Raw genomic sequence first — 14,650 nt, forward strand, 5'->3', positions numbered from 1 at the left:
TCACGCTGGACTGTGTCACTGTATGTATGTGTGTGGATGAGTGTATGTGTGTTACCGTTACCAGCCAATTCATCATCCTCACACTGAACTGTGTGTGTGTGTGTGTATTTAAGTGTGTGTGCTTGTGCTTATTCATTTATCTGTGTGTGATTACACAGTAACTGCTGTGCAATATATATGTCATTGTGTTCATATGTGTATGTACCGTAAAACTCCAAATAATAGCCCGGGCTTTTATTTTCCCAAATCGCCAAACTGCACCGGCTAGTATTAGAGACAGGTGTCTATATGAGACAGGCCTTTAATTCCCTTTACACAAAACTTTTCCTCTAGCCTGACGTGACAGACCCACATTAAAATGTATGGTCTGGGGACTCACCATTCCGAGTAATCGGTTGTCTTTCAGTCCGAGGGGATAGGATAATCGGGAGTCCCATGTGTTTTCAAATTCCCTCTTCAGTTCAAATTTTTGCCAAATTAAAAAAAGCTTAACTTCGGATAGTCAACAGCAACATCCATCTTCATGAGTCCACCGAACGTTTCCATCTGCCATTTTCCCCCACCACTCTATACCGCGAGCTAGAGTTGTTTTTCAGTTCAAATTTTTGCATCTAGATTTCTACTTTTCCTCTGCAAAGATGGAAAATATTATTGAATTAATTATTTCAAACACACTGAATGTCTACCCATTTGACTAGGCTATTCAATGACAATTACAGTACGGATCATCATTCATTTAGTGTTGAGATGATGTTCATTGAGTGAGATAAGATCCAAATAGTGGGGATAGCTGGAACAGATGAAACACATTTTAATCAAATGTAATTTACAAAGAGATCGTATCACACTGAAAGCTCATATTTTGTCACTAGCGACTTATATCTGTCCTCTGTCAAATACAGTTGCATTTTCAGCCCGTTCAGGAAATGATTTATGCAAAAGTGGAACGTGCATAATGTTTCATTCTCCCTCCTTTTCGGCACGAATGAAACAGCATGAGAGAGCATGAACCATATCGTTCCTCCAGTATTTTATTTGGAAATAGCCTACTTATTTCTCTTTATCACCATGGTGGTACGCATTTAGAATAAAGAATAACATTTGTGAACCCTTTTGTTTTGTTGCCAGCATAAAAACAACCTTACCATCTGCCTATCCAGGAAATTTGAAACAAAAGGGATGAATTGAACGATGTTGAAGTCGGACATATAGGCATAGTTAATTTCAAAAAAGTTATACAATTTGGAACTCTAGCTTTTCCCCACCACAGTCTTTTAATGCCATCTAATCATAATTTTAGCGTGCGCATGCTGCACCATACTGGCTTAAACAGACGATCTGACGGGTTTTAGAAGATTAAATACAACCCGAAACTAAAAAACAGACCAGGCTTCTATTTGAGACCGGCCTTTAACCCAAACCTGTATCCACACCAGGCGTTTAAAAGAGACAGGCGTCTATTTGGGACTCGGCTATTATTTAAAGTTTTACGTTGTGTGTGTGTGTGTGTGTGTGTGTGTGGGTATGTGTGTGCATGTGTACACAGGATCCATGACAGGCCATTCCCCTCTGATCTAGACACCAGAGGATCACGCTTCTTCATCGGAAGCCGCAGGAGATATAGAGGTCTCTTCTCAGTGAGTGATACATACACACACACACACACACACACACACACAAACACACACATACACACACACACATACACACACACACACACACACACACACATACAGGTGACCTGTGCTGTGTCGTCCTCTCTGCCAGGGCCTACTGCGGCAGCTGGTGCTGTTACCTGGCTCTGATGCCACCCCGCGCATGTGCCCGTCCTCAGTGCCCAGCCTGCCAGTTCTCTCCGTGCCCCCCTCTCTGCTGCAGCTCCCTGCCAAGGGCTCCAGTGCCAACCAGCTGCCCCTTTATCCATACGGTAAGAATGGGCACAGTGCCAACCAGCTGCCCTACCTCTCTATCTCTACGGTTAGAAGAAGGCATGTGCCAACCAGCTGCCCCTCTACCCATACAGTAAGAATGGGCACAAGTGCCAACCAGCTTCCCTCTTCCCATATGGTAAGAATGGGCATAGTGCCAACCAGCTGCCCTACCTCTCTGTCTCTATGGTAAGGATGGGTATGTGCTAACAGCTAGCCGTCCCCTCTAATCCCACGGTAAGGATGGGCATGTGCCAACCAGCTACCCTCTCGTTGGGCACAATATGCCATCTTTGGCTATCATCCTCCTCTAGAGGGCACACCAGGATAGCTGTAGTCGCCCCCTACAGTAAGAGCATAGTGCCACGCTATGGTGAGTCTACTGTATATAGTCGCCCTCTACAGTAAGATTGGGCATAGTGCCACGCTATGGTGAGTCTACATGTACAGTAAGATTGGGCATAGTGCCCGCGCTATGGTGAGTCTACATGAGCCCTCTACAGTAAGAGCATAGTGCCACGCTATGGTGAGTCTACTGTATATAGTCGCCCTCTACAGTAAGGTGAGCATAGTGCCACAGTAAGAGCATAGTGCTTATGGTGAGTCTACTGTATATAGTAAGCCCCTCTACAGTAAGAGGGCATAGTGCCACGCTTTATGGTGAGTCTACTGTATATAGTTAAGCCCTCTACAGTAAGAGCATAGTGCCATAGTGCGCTATGGTGAGTCTACTGTATATAGTCAGCCCCTCTACAGTAAGAGCATAGTGCCACGCTATGGTGAGTCTACTGTATATAGTCGCCCTCTACAGTAAGAGCATAGTGCCACGCTATGGTGAGTCTACTGTATATAGTCGCCCTCTACAGTAAGAGCATAGTGCCACGCTATGGTGAGTCTACTGTATATAGTCGCCCCCTACAGTAAGATTGGGCATAGTGCCACGCTATGGTGAGTCTACATAGTCGCCCTCTACAGTAAGATTGGGCATAGTGCCACGCTATGGTGAGTCTACTGTATATAGTCGCCCCTACAGTAAGATTGGGCATAGTGCCACGCTATGGTGAGTCTACATAGTCGCCCCCTACAGTAAGATTGGGCATAGTGCCACGCTATGGTGAGTCTACTGTATATAGTCAGGGCATAGTGCCAAGCTATGGTGAGTCTATATAGGCACACAAGGTCAGTTATGGTGCCACACTACACCTCTATTCCTATGGTGAGAGTTTGTGTGGCAGTCAAATGTATATTGTCAATTTGCAAAGTAAGATTGGGCATAGTGCCACGCTATGGTGAGTCTACATGGTAAGAGCATAGTGCCAGTCTACTGTATATAATTAAGCCCTCTACAGTAAGAGCATAGTGCCAAGAGTCTGGGCATAAGTGCCAGCTATGGTGAGTCTACTGTATATAGTTAAAAGCCCTCTACAGTAAGAGCATAGTGCCACTCTACATGGTAAGAGCATATAAGCCATAGTGCCATGGTGAGTATACTGTATATAGTCAGCCCTCTACAGTAAGATTGGTGCCATATGGTGAGTCTACTGTATATAGTCACCCTCTACAGTAAGAGCATAGTGCCACGCTATGGTGAGTCTACTGTATATAGTCGCCCTCTACAGTAAGATTGGGCATAGTGCCACGCTATGGTGAGTCTACTGTATATAGTCACCCCCTACAGTAAGATTGGGCATAGTGCCACGCTATGGTGAGTCTACATAGTCGCCCCCTACAGTAAGATTGGGCATAGTGCCACGCTATGGTGAGTCTACATAGTCGCCCCCTACAGTAAGAGTGGGCATAGTGCCACGCTATGGTGAGTCTATATAGGCACACAAGGTCAGTTATGGTGCCACACTACACCTCTATTCCTATGCTGTCGATGAGTTTGTGTGGCAGTCAAATGCTATAGTTTTTTTTTTATTGTCAATTTGCTGGGAACCTTTAGCCAAGAGAACACACTATAGCACATTCCTTCTGTTGTTACCAACACACATCCACTGTGTTTCAAAGAGCAGAGGAGGACTGTATGTGTGTATGTGCGTGTTTGTGTGTGTGTGTGTGTGTGTGTGTGTGTGTGTGTGTGTGTGTGTGTGTGTGTGTGTGTGTGTGTGTTTGTGTGTGTGTGTGTGTGTGTGTGTGTGTGATACCTTGTTTCATCTGTAAACACAGGTCTGTGATTGTGTTAAGAATCCTGTAACCCTACCTCTCTCCTGTCACTGATACTCTGACAAGGATCAAAAGACATGTGTGCATGTAACTATGTGTGTGTTTCTCTCTCTCTCTCTCTCTCTCTCTCTCTGTGTGTGTGTGTGTGTGTGTGTGTGTGTGTGTGTGTTTGTGTGTGCTCATATGTCTCTATGTTCAAGGTGAGTTTGTGGGTATGTAAATACTGCTTTGACAGTGATGAAATGTGTGTGTATATGTGTGTGTGTGTTTGTGTGTGTGTGTGTGTGTGTTTGTTTGTGTGTGTGTGTGTGTGTGTGCGTGCTCATACCTACACATGTGTATGTGTGTGCTCATATGCCCCTATGTTCATGGTGAGTTTGTGGATATGTAAATACTGCTCTGACAAGGATTGAAAGCCATGTGAGCACATGACTATGTGTGTGTGTGTGTGTGTGTGTGTGTGTGTGTGTGTGTGTGTGTGTGTGTGTGTGTGTGTGTGTGTGAGCATGCATGCTTTATGACTATGTGTGCCTGTTCATATGTGGATGTATGATACCTGATAGTGAGTGAATGCCTTTTGCAGCCTGGCGGCATAGGGGGGCTTTTGGGGGCCAGGCCTGTCCTGGAAGTCATCTGTGCCCGCCCTGGACGAGCTTGGCTGCTCCAACCAACCCCAATCCCATAGATTGATTTTGAACACTTATTAAATGTAGGCCTATATTATACGTTTGTCAATCTAGCAAGTAGCAAATAAAACTTGTAAAATCTGAATTATTCTGTAGCTAATCAATCAGGAACATTAGGTTAGCCCATCACCTAAATGGAGAGGAGGTTACGTGGCGCAGTCTACTTCACTTCTGCACTAACCCCTGTCATCCGATGACAAATATAGCTTATCGGCTCGCAGGTAGGCTATACAGCGGGGAAAATAAGTATTGAACATGTCAACATTTTTTTCAGTAAGTATACTTCCAATGAGTATACTGCATGAAATTTTCACCAGACCTGAGTATTAACTCAGTTAATCCACCCATATAAAAAAATCCAAACATTAAAGTCCATAGGTAGAGTTATGTGTAATAAAGTGGAATGACACAGGAAAAAAGTATTGAACACACCTGCTGAAATTTGTTAAATACTTTGTGGAAAAGCCTTTATTTGTAATGACGGCTTCAAGGCATTTCCTGTATGCTGAAACTAATCAGTCACAGTATTCTGGTGTGAGTTTGGCCCATTCTTTTAAACAGATAGTCCTTTAATATTGAAGATTCCAGGGGTCCATCTTGTGAATCCTGATCTTTAGTTAACTTCCAAAACTGTTCAATTGGATTGAAGTCAGGGCCTTGATTTAATTTCTCTGAAACCAATTGAGATCTTCCTTTGCTGAATGGTTTGGATCATTGTCCTGCTGGAAGGTCTAGCCATGTCTCATCCTCATCATCCTGGTGGATGGAAAGATTCTCCCAGAACAAAATGATCCATTCATCATTCCTTCAACTGTATGAAGTCTGCTAGTATCATGAGATGAAAAACAGCCCACACCATGATGCCACCACCTCCAAACCTCACTATTGGTAGGGTATTTTTAGGGTGATACACTGTGCCATTTCTCCTCCAAATATGGTGTGTAGTATGACATCCGAAAAGTTACATTTTGCTCTTGCCTGACCAGAATACATTCTCTCAGTATTTCATAGGATTGTCCAAATGTTGTGTAGCAAACTTTCAACAAGTTTTGACATGTTTTTTCTTCAGCAATAGAGTCATGCGGGATGAGCATGCATAGAGGTCATGGCAGTGGAGTGCATTACCTATGATTTTCTCTGTAACAATTGTTCCTGCTGCCTCCAAGTCTTTCTGGAGCTTTCTCCGAGTGGTACTTGGCTCTTGGGCTACTCTTCTGACTTTCTGGTCAGAAATCTTGCAAGGAGATCCTGTGCATGGCCAGTTGATGATGCAGTGATGTTCCTTCCACTTGCAAATAATGGCTACAATACTGCTTGCTGGATAATTCTGAAGTTTTGAAGTGTATCTGTAACCAGTCCCATTGATATGTTTTGCAACAATAAGGTTGCAAAGGTCTTGGGAGAGCTCTTTGCTTTTACCCATCATGAAATGTTTCTTGTGTGACACCTTGGTAACAAAAAACCTTTTTATAGCCTTCCAGTACAGTATGTACTAACCCAGCTTATATTAATTTGCACAGATAGGAGGGATAATTTCTCTAACTACTTATAGATTCCAGTTTGTTCCTTGCCATTCCTTGCCTTTGTGTACTGCTTTTTCTTAGCGTGTTCAATACTTTTTCCCTGTGCCATTCCACTTTTTTACTCATAACTCTACTTTTTGACATTAATGTTTGGATTTTTATATATGTGTGGATTACCTAAGTTAATACTAATGTCCGGTGAAAATTTAATGTGAATAGCCTCACTGGAAGTATACTTACTGAAAAAAATGTTGACGTGTTCAATACTTATTTTCCCTGCTGTATCTCATATCGTAGTTAGTAGAAGTAGGCCTAGTAGTTTCTGGGTTTGTTTGAAAGCGCTAACCTTTACTGTTTTTTTCTTCTGACCTAGTCGGAGAACAGGGAGCTTTTTACCACTCCAGGGCCGAAGTTATCCGTAACTTCGGGGCTAACTCCCTAACACTCTATCTGAAAGTGGTTAGCAAATGAACGAGGATTTTGGTTTTATCTGCGGATTTATTTTTGCATTATTTTGAATATGACTAGCTCCAGTCTCAACAGCACGTCTACTTTTTCCACATGCATCTCAGTTCTAACACACATATCCCCTCTCACTTTCTCTCTCTCCATCCCTGCGCACGGGGCTTTCTTAAAGGAGCTGCACCATTGAAAGGTGTAATGCCCGTCCGTGAATTTGTGTCTGCCGCCGGGTCTGGCCTTTTGAGAGAACGTCTGTTCATTCATGCACTCATGTGTGTGTGAGTGTGTCTGTGTTGGAGTGTATAGTGCATGTGGATATGTGCAGGCTACACACCATGCCAGAGGTAGAGATAGGGCAGCGTGTGTGTGTGTGTGTGTGTGTGTGTGTGAGTGTATCTGTGTGGGTGTGGGTGTGTATAGTGCATGTGGATATGTGCAGGCTACACATAATGCCAGAGGGCAGGTAGGAAGGGACAGGGAGAGAAGAAAACCGCATTCTGATTGGTGAACAGACCTTGACTGACAGCACACTTAGAGAAGACGCATTCTGATTGGTGAACAGACCTTGACTGACAGCACACTTAGAGAAGGCGCATTCTGATTGGTGAACAGACCTTGACTGACAGCACACTTAGAGAAGACGCATTCTGATTGGTGAACAGACCTTGACTGACAGCACACTTAGAGAAGGCGCATTCTGATTGGTGAACAGACCTTGACTGACAGCACACTTAGAGAAGGTGCATTCTCAGCCAGTGCACCTCCATGGGCTTCCTCCAACACCATTTCCTCCTGTCTATAAAAGTGATGGATGCCCTGGCCACACATGCACCTGCACACGCACACACACACACACACACACTTTTACATAATGAGTAATTTTCCCTATATCTGTCTTCACATTCGAAGCTGTGCAGCACAGCCAAGATACACAAAGAAGAATGAGCACTTGACTTTTGTATCTGAGGTGTGTGGCTATGTGTGTGTGTGTGTGTATGTGTGTGTGTGTGTGTGTGTGTGTTTGTTGGTAGGGGGGGTATGGGATGGGTGGATGGGACCAATCCCATCACACGTGAATCATGGTGGTATTGGCAGCTTGCTCTAACAACTTTGTCCAACCCTTTTGGCAAGTGGTGACATCTTAATGATGTTACACCAAGAGGGCGCAATGTGTGAATCCTAATGTGTGTCAGTGCGTGTACGTGTGTGCGTGTTTGTGTTTGTGATATGCTATGTCATGTCTATGGTGTCATCATGTTATTTAGTGGTCGGTTATTTTTTCCACCTTTGACTGATCCATTGACTGGGTATGAAAAACAACAGCAACTCTTTATCTCTGTGTCCATGTGCTCTGCAGAGGCTGAAGTGCGCGTGACAGAGGGTTTGGTGCCCCCTTGTGGTGATCTAGAGCAGGGCCAGCTTTGGGTCAACACTCTGAAGAGGGGCCTCTATCTGTGTGATGGACTCATGTGGCTCCCTATGCTCGAAGGTCTGCCTGCTTATAGCATGCTTATAACATCTTATACACAGTTTTATTACCAGTGTTATAGCAGGTCTTTGTAAGAGTAATAAACGTAGTATACAAGTCTAAAATCAGGCGTTAGTATCAGGATGTGAATGGTGTGAATAAACTAAATTCATTTAAAGTAAGTTAAAAAGTGGAAACTTTAAATACATCATATGACTTTGTACTCTCAGTTTTAATCTCAATAAATTATAATCTGAATCAGTAAATTATAATCTGAATTAATAAATTATAATCTGAATTAATAAATTATAATCTGAATTAACCCGTGTCGCTGCAGAGCATGCACGGCTGGACTACGTGGAGGATTACCAGTACCTCCACACGCGTTCCAAGACCTCCGACACCGAGGTCTTCTTCATCCCGTCCGCTGGACTCTTCCTGGCTGCCGCCGGACGGGATTCCCAGTCGGGATCCGCCATCTACAAGTGGGAAGAGGGGAAATTCCGGCTCTACCAGAACATCAGCACGTTCGAGGCTCAAGCCTGGAAGTACTTCACCATTGGGAAAAGGAGACACACACATACAGTCATCACAGGGGACATGGGAGGGTGTGTGTGTGTGTGTGTGTGTGTGTGTGTGTGTGTGTGTGTGTGTGTGTGTGTGTGTGTGTTTGTCTTTATGTACAGTATGTGTGCATGTTTGTGTGTGGGGTATGTGTGTGTATGCTTGTGCGTGTGTGTGTTTAGTGGTATAGCGGTTTCTGAAACTTGTGAAACCAATGTTAAATGAAATCATCTTTATGTATGTGTGAGTGTGTGTTTGTGTGTGTGGGGTGTGTGTGTGTGTGTGTATGCTTGTGCGTGTGTGTGTGTTTAGTGGTTTCTGAAACAATGTTAAATGAAATCATCTGATGTGTGTTGTGCACAGTTTTGGGCCCTATGACAAAAAACCATTTTGGCCCTCCCTAAATGCTACGTTATAGGTGTTCTTGGAGGGGTGCCCCTGGTTGTGCACAGGTGTGTGTGTGTGTGTGTTCAGGTTAGTGTTCAGAGGGGGAAAACCCTGTGGTCAGAGTTGAGGAGGGAGAGTGAGAGGAGCAAAGACACTATAAATCACTCTGAGTTATGTTTGCCCTCAGGTGTGTGTGTATGTGTGTGTTTGTGTCTGTGTGTTTGTGTCTGTGTGTGTGTGTGTGTGTGTGTGTGTGTGTGTGTGTGTGTGTTGTGTGTGTTTGTGTGTGTGTGTGTGTGTATGTGTGTGTTTGCCCTTAGAGTACACTATCTCCCTGGTTCACTCTTTCTCTCTTTTTTACACATACAGTACACACAGACACCCACACACACATTCTAACACACACACAACCACACTCACACTCATTTACATGAACACACACACACACACACACACACACACACACACACACACACACACACACACTCCTAGGTCTCCTCTTGTGCCTACTGTAGTTAATCTTTGCCAGTCAAGTTTTATGCTCCCCCTCTCCCTCCCTCTCTTTCTCTCTCTTTCTTGATCTCCCTTTCTCATGCCCCACCTCCTTCTGATGATTGTTGAGGTGTTATTATCTTGTGATTTCTCCCTCAGTGTTTGATATTACACTCTCTTGATTTATCACCTCATTTGAAGTGAAGACAAACAAGTGCTCTTGAACACTCCCATGTGAAGTCACAGGTGCTAAACTCATAGTTGTTTAACTCACAGGTGAACAAGAGGGAGAGAGAGTTCCATCTAAGCTGAAATAACATTGTTTATGAAGCAAAACATTATTATATTATTAAAATAATTTTCATTTATTTCACTTGATAAATGTATATGTATACGTAAAATTTTATGAGATAATTGACTGCATTTATTAGCTGCAGTTTCTCTCAGGGAAAAAAACAACTCTTTGAACAAATCATATTCTTTCCCAATATGACAGTCCTTTATAACCAGCTGCGCCCACCCTGAGGGTTCGTTATAAAACATCAGGCTTTTTTTACGCCTCACAGTACACATGCTCTCTGGGGATCAGACGCCTCACACACACACACGTCCACCTCACAGTACACATGCTCTCTGGGGATCAGACGCCTCACACACACGTCCAGTCACTTACAGGGAAGCTATGCGGGCGCGTAACTGAAGCGATCCATTCCCAGCGCTTAAAAATAGTTTTAGAAGATTATTTTTTCTGAACGTACGCGCCGCTATCACGTCTGGTGTGTAGCCAGTTCCTGATCATAGTGGAAGCTAATTGTTGCAGCAGACGCAATGCGTAACGGAACCCTTCAGTTATGTGTCTGGTGTAGCCTCTCTGTTAGCCCTTAGCACTTAACACTTTCATCCTTGGCATGGCACAGAATAGGTAAGGTATGAACTTTAAACATACTGTAGGTGCAGTATAACCTGTCATACATACATAAAGACACACACCCATGGCCTTGGTAGTTGTAGCACCTTGCTCTTCTGAGTTACAGAAGAACACAAACCCTCATCATAACCCAATGCTGGTGGATAACATATCAGTCTCCCACAGTCCTGGCATAACCCAGTCCTGGGTGATGCTGCGTCAGTCTTCTGTGTCTCCGCTCCTTGACCTCCTGTGTTGGGTCTACTTCCCCCCACAGAGCTTCCTGGTGGTGGCTAACTCAGGCAGCAGTAGTGAGGAGGCTGGGGGAGGAGAAGAGTACTCCATCATCTATAAGTGGAACCCGCACAAGCAACAGTTCTTTCGCTACCAGAGCCTGCAAACACACACTGCTCAGGACTGGGAGGCATTCAGCATCCATGGAGAGGCCTACCTCGCCGTGGCCAATCACAGAAGAGGTATAGCTGTCAGTCAAACTAATGGACCAATAACTTTCCATTTAGATTCATGCTAAAAAATCATAATCCATGTTTTTATCACCAGACTTACTCTTTTGAAGTGACCACCTTCTATAATCTATAATAAAAAATCTTTATAGCCAGCAAAAAATATGAAAATGTCTTCATAACAAGACAATGGCTAATGCTATTGTCATTTATTCCAAAGGAATGGTAGATTTATTTCCCCCTCAACTCCAATCTCAGTCTGCACCTGTATGTTTCAGCTGACAACAACCACAACATAGACAGCGTCATCTACAAGTGGAACCCAGGAACCAAGCTCTTCGAGGTGAACCAGACCCTTCTGACGTCCGGCGCGTACGACTGGGAGTTCTTCAGCGTGGGGCCCTACCACTTCCTGGCTGTGGCCAACACGTTTGATGGCGTCACCACCTGCATCAACTCCACCATCTATGTGAGGGTGGCCGGGCAGTTCCAGCACTTTCAGGACATCACTGTGAGTGCAGCCTCTTCCACATGGCATCTGCTTCATCCATATTCATCTATTCATGCTGGTTAGAGCTCATTCATTTGGAGAAGCAGTAGACCAACAGGCTTCAGTGTCCAGCCAATAACCGATGAGATGCATGTTTAGGAGACTTTCAATCGCATGAGAGGGAGAGGGAGGGAGTAGCGAGCTAGCTCTCTGTTTTGTTTGAACATCAACAGAAGTGACATTGCCTAACATCGCTTAGAGCAGCTTTAAAGAAAAAAGGGGCTTTGCTTGTAAACCAAACCAACAGAATCAAACCAGCTTCAGACAGACATGTAGGGGGCTGGCTGCCAGGTGGGGAAATTCCAGGTTTTTATGGTAACGATCAGAACCAAAGTTCTCTGGCACAACCTGTTTGCCACGTGGGTCACAATCATTTACGACCTCTGAATGAAAAGGTGCATTACATCATACTGCACTGACATGGTGTTGTAGATCTCTTAGATGTAGTAACTACTTCATAAGTATAAGTATATATACTCTTTTGATCCCTTGAGGGAAATTTGGTCTCTGCATTTATCCCAATCCATGAATTAGTGAAACACACTCAGCACACAGTGAACACAGTGAGGTGAAGCACACACTAATCCCGGCGCAGTGAGCTACCTGCTACAGCGGGGCTCGGGGAGCAGTGAGGGGTTAGGTGCCTTGCTCAAGGGCACTTCAGCCGTTTCTACTGGTCGGGGATCTAACCGGCAACCTTCCGGCTACAAGCCCGAAGCTCTAACCAGTAGGCCACGACTGCCCCAAGTGGTGATGTAAATCTCTTAGATGTACATCCTACTGCACTGACATGGTGTTGTCTCTTAGATGTAGTAACTGGTATGCTGTTGTGCTTCTTAGACGTTCGGGGCGACGGACTGGGAGATGTTTGAGATCGATGGGCGGGTCTTCCTGGCGGTGGCCAATGGGGAGCTACACACACGCGGGTCGAGCCAATACTCCATCAACTCCACCATCTACGAGCTCAACATGGAGCTGCAGAGGTTCATCAGATTCCAGGACATACTCACACACACGTGAGTCACACACAAATACACACATTGACACACACGCACACGCATGCACACACACACACTCACTAACACTGTCTCTCTCTTATACACACAAACACACACACAAACAGCCATGCACAGTGTATCACACGCACACACACACACACACACTCCACTCCACCAGTCTGTTTTATTATGCTTGTTGTATGTGCAGGGCAGTGGACTGGGAGTTCTTCACGGTTGGGACGCAGAGCTTCCTGGTGGTGGCCAACTCCTACAACGGCACCTCCTACTCACTCAACAGTGCCATCTACAGGTCAGAGGCAGTACTGCCTGCAGAGTAGACTGCAGTGTTTGTTGTCCTTGAATACCTTCCTCTGTTCTACAAGAAAGAACCTGCTACATTTGACAGCTGACATCAACAACAGAAAGCAAAACTCACTGAAGTGAGCCAGCGTTTGTCCTTCTGAATTGTATGGGCTTGTGCAGCTAATCTGTTCGTCTGTGTGTGTGTGTGTGTGTGTGTGTGTGTGTGTGTGTGTGTGTGTGTGTGTGTGTTCTCAGATGGCAGGGTTCAGAGGGGTTTGTGTCCGTTCATGAGCTGCTGACGGTGGGCTGTAGGGACTGGGAGTTCTTCCACAGCAGTGAGGGCTCCTTCCTCATATACGCCAGCGCCACCTCAACTCTCTCCAAAGTCTTCAGGCTCAAGACCTACTAAAGCATCCTCATCCTCAACTCTCTCCAAAGTCTTCAGGCTCAAGACCTACTAAAGCATCCTCATCCTCAACACTCTCCTAAAAGTCTTCAGACTCAAGACCTACTGAATCCTGCTCATCTTTAACACTCTCCAAAGTCTTCAGACTCAAACGGATGCTCTTCAAAATCAACAAGCCCAAGAACTACTAAAGCCTCCTCATCTTCAACATTCTCAAAAGTCTTCAGACTCAAAACTTACCGAACCCTCATCATCCAGAGCAACCTCAAAACTCTCCTCACAGACTCACAACCTTCACTGTGACCTCAAATATATTTAAAATGGATTCTCTAAACTTACTGAAGGCTTACATATTTTCATATTTTATATCAAAATTAATGTAATAATTAAGTGCAAATACAAGTGCACTTAAGCGCAATACCTGGGTGCTGTGGCAGCTATGTACTTTACAAATTGATGTGGTCGTATCTTCCATTTAAGCTATTCTCTCAACATACACACATTTCAAGTTGTTATTCATTATACTGTATATATATATACTTTTTTTGACATTTAGCTATTTTTCCTTTTAAACAATTCATTCCACACATAGACCTATTTGTCACGAGCATAAGCTACTTCACACGTCATCACTGTCTAATACATAATTTGTATCATCTACTCTAAGACTTGAATACCATATTTTCAAATGCAGAGCAGATACACTTTCTTGACTGAAAAAATGATTCAAATGATTCAAAGAATCTGAAACAATATGTTTTTATCATCACAAATATCCCCTATAGCTTTGCATTTTATTTGGATTCACACTCGTCTGTTCTTGCTTGAGCATGACTGTGTTTAACACATTTTTGTATAAAGAGATTATTATTGGAATCATGTTGCCAGGATTCAATAAATTCACCATGTCTCAAAACATGGTGTTGTTATTTCTACACTGCTATTTTAAACATGAATCAGTTTGTACAACGTAGACTTGTAAGCAGTATTCAAAAAATTCATCATATCCATGCACTTCGACTTGAAAAAGCACAGGAATAAACTCAGATATCAGGCATACTTTTTGGAAAAAACAATCTGTGACATTGGCCAATATGTCCCTTATTATGATGGAAGTTGACTTGTTTAATTAAAAGCATTTCTGCAGCCTGTAGCTCCTGAGGGTTTTATACTGTATGTAAATACATTCATGAAATTTAAATAAAAAATATGTAAATCATGTGCTTTTTTGACTATTATCTGCAAATAAAAACAATCTCAGTGAAAACTGAGTTTTAAGTCAGGCTATTTCCCATCCCATGAGGACATTGAATAAATAAAATAAATACATAATGCTGTTAGATTAT

At 43.7% G+C, this 14,650-nt stretch overlaps 1 protein-coding gene across 1 annotated transcript in view; it reads left to right on the forward strand.

Moving 5' to 3' along the window:
* Positions 1–14,541, forward strand: part of LOC125292175 (thrombospondin-type laminin G domain and EAR repeat-containing protein-like) — an 18,224-nt gene extending 3,683 nt beyond the window's left edge. Inside the window, exons 4-12 of the mRNA XM_048239367.1 lie at positions 1,547–1,637; positions 1,768–1,927; positions 8,123–8,254; positions 8,571–8,818; positions 10,861–11,059; positions 11,326–11,558; positions 12,438–12,613; positions 12,804–12,905; positions 13,154–14,541. Of these exons, the coding sequence (XP_048095324.1) occupies positions 1,547–1,637; positions 1,768–1,927; positions 8,123–8,254; positions 8,571–8,818; positions 10,861–11,059; positions 11,326–11,558; positions 12,438–12,613; positions 12,804–12,905; positions 13,154–13,307 (1,495 nt within the window). The 3' untranslated portion in view covers positions 13,308–14,541. The remainder of the gene's footprint in view (positions 1–1,546; positions 1,638–1,767; positions 1,928–8,122; positions 8,255–8,570; positions 8,819–10,860; positions 11,060–11,325; positions 11,559–12,437; positions 12,614–12,803; positions 12,906–13,153) is intronic.
* Positions 14,542–14,650: the final 109 nt, after the last annotated feature.

This window comes from Alosa alosa, chromosome 3 (assembly GCF_017589495.1).
Source record: "Alosa alosa isolate M-15738 ecotype Scorff River chromosome 3, AALO_Geno_1.1, whole genome shotgun sequence".
Lineage (NCBI taxonomy): Eukaryota > Metazoa > Chordata > Actinopteri > Clupeiformes > Clupeidae > Alosa > Alosa alosa.